This window comes from Zingiber officinale, chromosome 8B, assembly GCF_018446385.1.
Source record: "Zingiber officinale cultivar Zhangliang chromosome 8B, Zo_v1.1, whole genome shotgun sequence".
Lineage (NCBI taxonomy): Eukaryota > Viridiplantae > Streptophyta > Magnoliopsida > Zingiberales > Zingiberaceae > Zingiber > Zingiber officinale.
In genome coordinates this window covers 106392203-106394906 of record NC_056001.1, presented here as the reverse complement: position 1 = coordinate 106394906, position 2704 = coordinate 106392203, and the positions used below count along the sequence as shown (strand labels likewise).

The 2704-nt window shown below is 41.5% G+C and overlaps 1 protein-coding gene across 1 annotated transcript; it reads left to right on the top strand.

Moving 5' to 3' along the window:
* Nucleotides 1-759: 759 nt before the first annotated feature.
* Nucleotides 760-1903, top strand: LOC122016529 (bifunctional isopimaradiene synthase, chloroplastic-like). The gene is made up of 4 exons (XM_042573859.1): nt 760-966; nt 1050-1178; nt 1267-1521; nt 1604-1903. Exons 3-4 carry the CDS (start codon nt 1279-1281, stop codon nt 1901-1903), a joined length of 543 nt encoding a protein of 180 aa, XP_042429793.1. The 5' UTR covers nt 760-966; nt 1050-1178; nt 1267-1278.
* Nucleotides 1904-2704: the final 801 nt, after the last annotated feature.

The following is a 2704-nucleotide window of genomic DNA, read 5'->3' as shown; positions in this document are numbered from 1 at the left end:
TTCCTCTCACATGATAATTACCACTGATGCCTTTGTGAACTTCCTGCATGACATAGTCATATCTTCATGACCCAAGCATTTGAGAAAGGGTTAAGAGAAGGACTGTCAATATAATGCATCCCCAATGCCAGTGAATCGGGGCACCCTCCTTTTGATCAATCGAGCTTATTCTGGGTCGATGGAAAGAGTTCCCGGCTCTAGGTAAGACATTATAGGAACCCTCTAGTCGGCTAATGCATCTGCATTTGTGATTTGGTTAACCCGGGAGATTGACAACACTTAGGATATGCAATCTTCAGTTCTCTAATTTGACAATGCGCTGGCTAACTTAGTTAGCTCATATGCCTTCTGATTCTTCGATTTGGATATTTTTTGAAGACAGATCTCACGAAAATGAGCATGGAGTCTTTCAAAAGCCTTAGCATAACCTTGACCACTACGGAGACAACGATGTCTGGCTCGCCAAGACTATTTACTTGTGAGTGATTGATCATTCTTCCATCTTCATTGATTGATTGATTTATTACTCTGAGAATTTAGCTGATCATTCTTCTTGTGCCTTCAATTTTAGGATATACAACGTGACGAATGCAAAATACCTAGAACTCGCGAAGTTGGAGTTCAACAGGCTGCAAGCAATATACGAAAAGGAGATCGGCTCCATTGTAGAGTACGTCGAGCTTGCTTCCTCACTGTTGTCAATTTTGGGGGTTTTGAAGTAGTTAAAACCCTAATTAATGTCGTATATGATCTTAACAGATGGTGGAAAAGCTGTGGACTGGAAGCCACCTCTCTGTCTCCGGAGCAGCTTCACTTTGCCATTGCTTCTACTCTGCCTGAGCCGGAGTTTGCAAGGAGCAGAATTGCCTACACCAAATCGAACTCCATCGAAAACGTTCTCGTAGATCTGTTTTACAAACATGAATCCACTGAGGACTTGAAGAATCTGTGCCGAGCAGTCGAAGAGTGAGTATTTAATTTGATTTGGAATGCAATGCAATGGAATGGAATGGAATCGCTGAGTGATCGAGCTTGTAATTTGTTTGCAGGTGGAATCCCTCGCTGGCTCTTTCACTTCCATCTCAGTTGAAATTGTTTTGTACGAGACTCTGAATGAATTAGCAGGGGAAGCCAGTAAAGTCCAAGGGAAGGATGTGTTCCCCTACTTCCATGAACTCGTAAGTACCGAGTACAGTTGGAAGAAATTAAATTTACAGACTTCGATTCAATTCGAGTAAAATAACTGAAATAAAATGATGAAAACAGAGGAAGAAGCAAATGGAGATGTACATGAAACTCAGGGAGACTAAATTGGGAGGACAAAGCGGGGAGTACTCATTGAAGGACTACATCGAGCATGGTAAAACCGAACTGGGCGTGGCCGTCAGATTGCTACCTTCCGTGTTTCTGATGGGAGAGCGTCTCAGGGATCTGGATCTGCTTTGCTTGAACGAGAAATCCAGGATCCAGGAGAAGCTCTCGGTGTTCTTGAGACTCTACGTCGATCTCCAAATGCACAAGGTACGTACTATCGATCGATCGATCGACTTTGAATATAATTGAATTTTTCTGAATGGATCATGATTCGCGTCGCTGCTTGCAGAACTCGCTGGCGCAGGGTGGGATGAACGCGGTGGCGGTGAGCATGGAGGTGGGGAAGCGGAGGGAGGAGGAAGCGTTGGGCGACGTGGAGGCGCAGATGGAGGAGGCGTTCGACGAGTTGGTGCACGAGAGCCTGAAGCCGAGCTTGGTGCCTCGCAGTTGCCGGAGACTGATGTTCGAGCACGCTCGGATCACGCAGTTCTTCCTGCACGACGACTTCACCTCGCCGGCGCACCGGCTGAAGATTGCGGAGGCCATGGAGCGGTTCCGCACGCCCGTTCCGATCGACAGTACGGCGTGAAACGGAAAGAAATTTTTAATTTAATTTAATTTAATTGATTTTGTTTTTTTGGAAAAAAAAATTATAGAAATAAGATAAATGGGCCATGAGATGGGCCGAGTTTCAAGTCGAACGTATCATAAAACACGTGTATCAGATCATAATATAATATTGCGAATCTTTCTTTATTTAGAATGAGTGGATGAATTAGCTAATTAATACTTTTTTAAAGTCTTAATGACCATGAGTTAGAGGCTTAAGGAAACGTGAATTAATTACTTTGTGGAAATATGATGGTTCGTTTGACTTGGTTAAAAAGTCTAAGCAAGAATACTTTCTTGTTTCTTGGTCAAAGGGATTAGGTTATTTTCCTAATTCAGTATTAAATCACGATCTAAGTGAATACCTTTTTTTTTTTTTTTAAGATTGATTGGGTTTGACCAAACGCGTTAATATTAGGATATGATTTGATCTAACAAATACTTTAATGAGCACATTTAGATGAAAAAAAAAATTGATAATGTTATCTCAGGTGCCCCTCTACTATTCATCCCAAAGTCTTGTGTAAGAGATAAATTAAGCAGTTTTATGGAGAATCAAAAGTATTTCAATTAATATTAAAATAGTAATATGAAATGATATAATCTGATTATCAGTGACGGATCGTCCGAGTTGAGCCCATAAAAAAAGAGAAGGTCGGGTTTGATACTTAGGATTGAGAAGAAACTACACTCCTGAGGGTGTTTTGGAATCGGATTTAAATTTAAAGGTGCTCAAGAATTGGATCCAGAATCTAAAGGTACTCAGATTTAGAGATGAAAA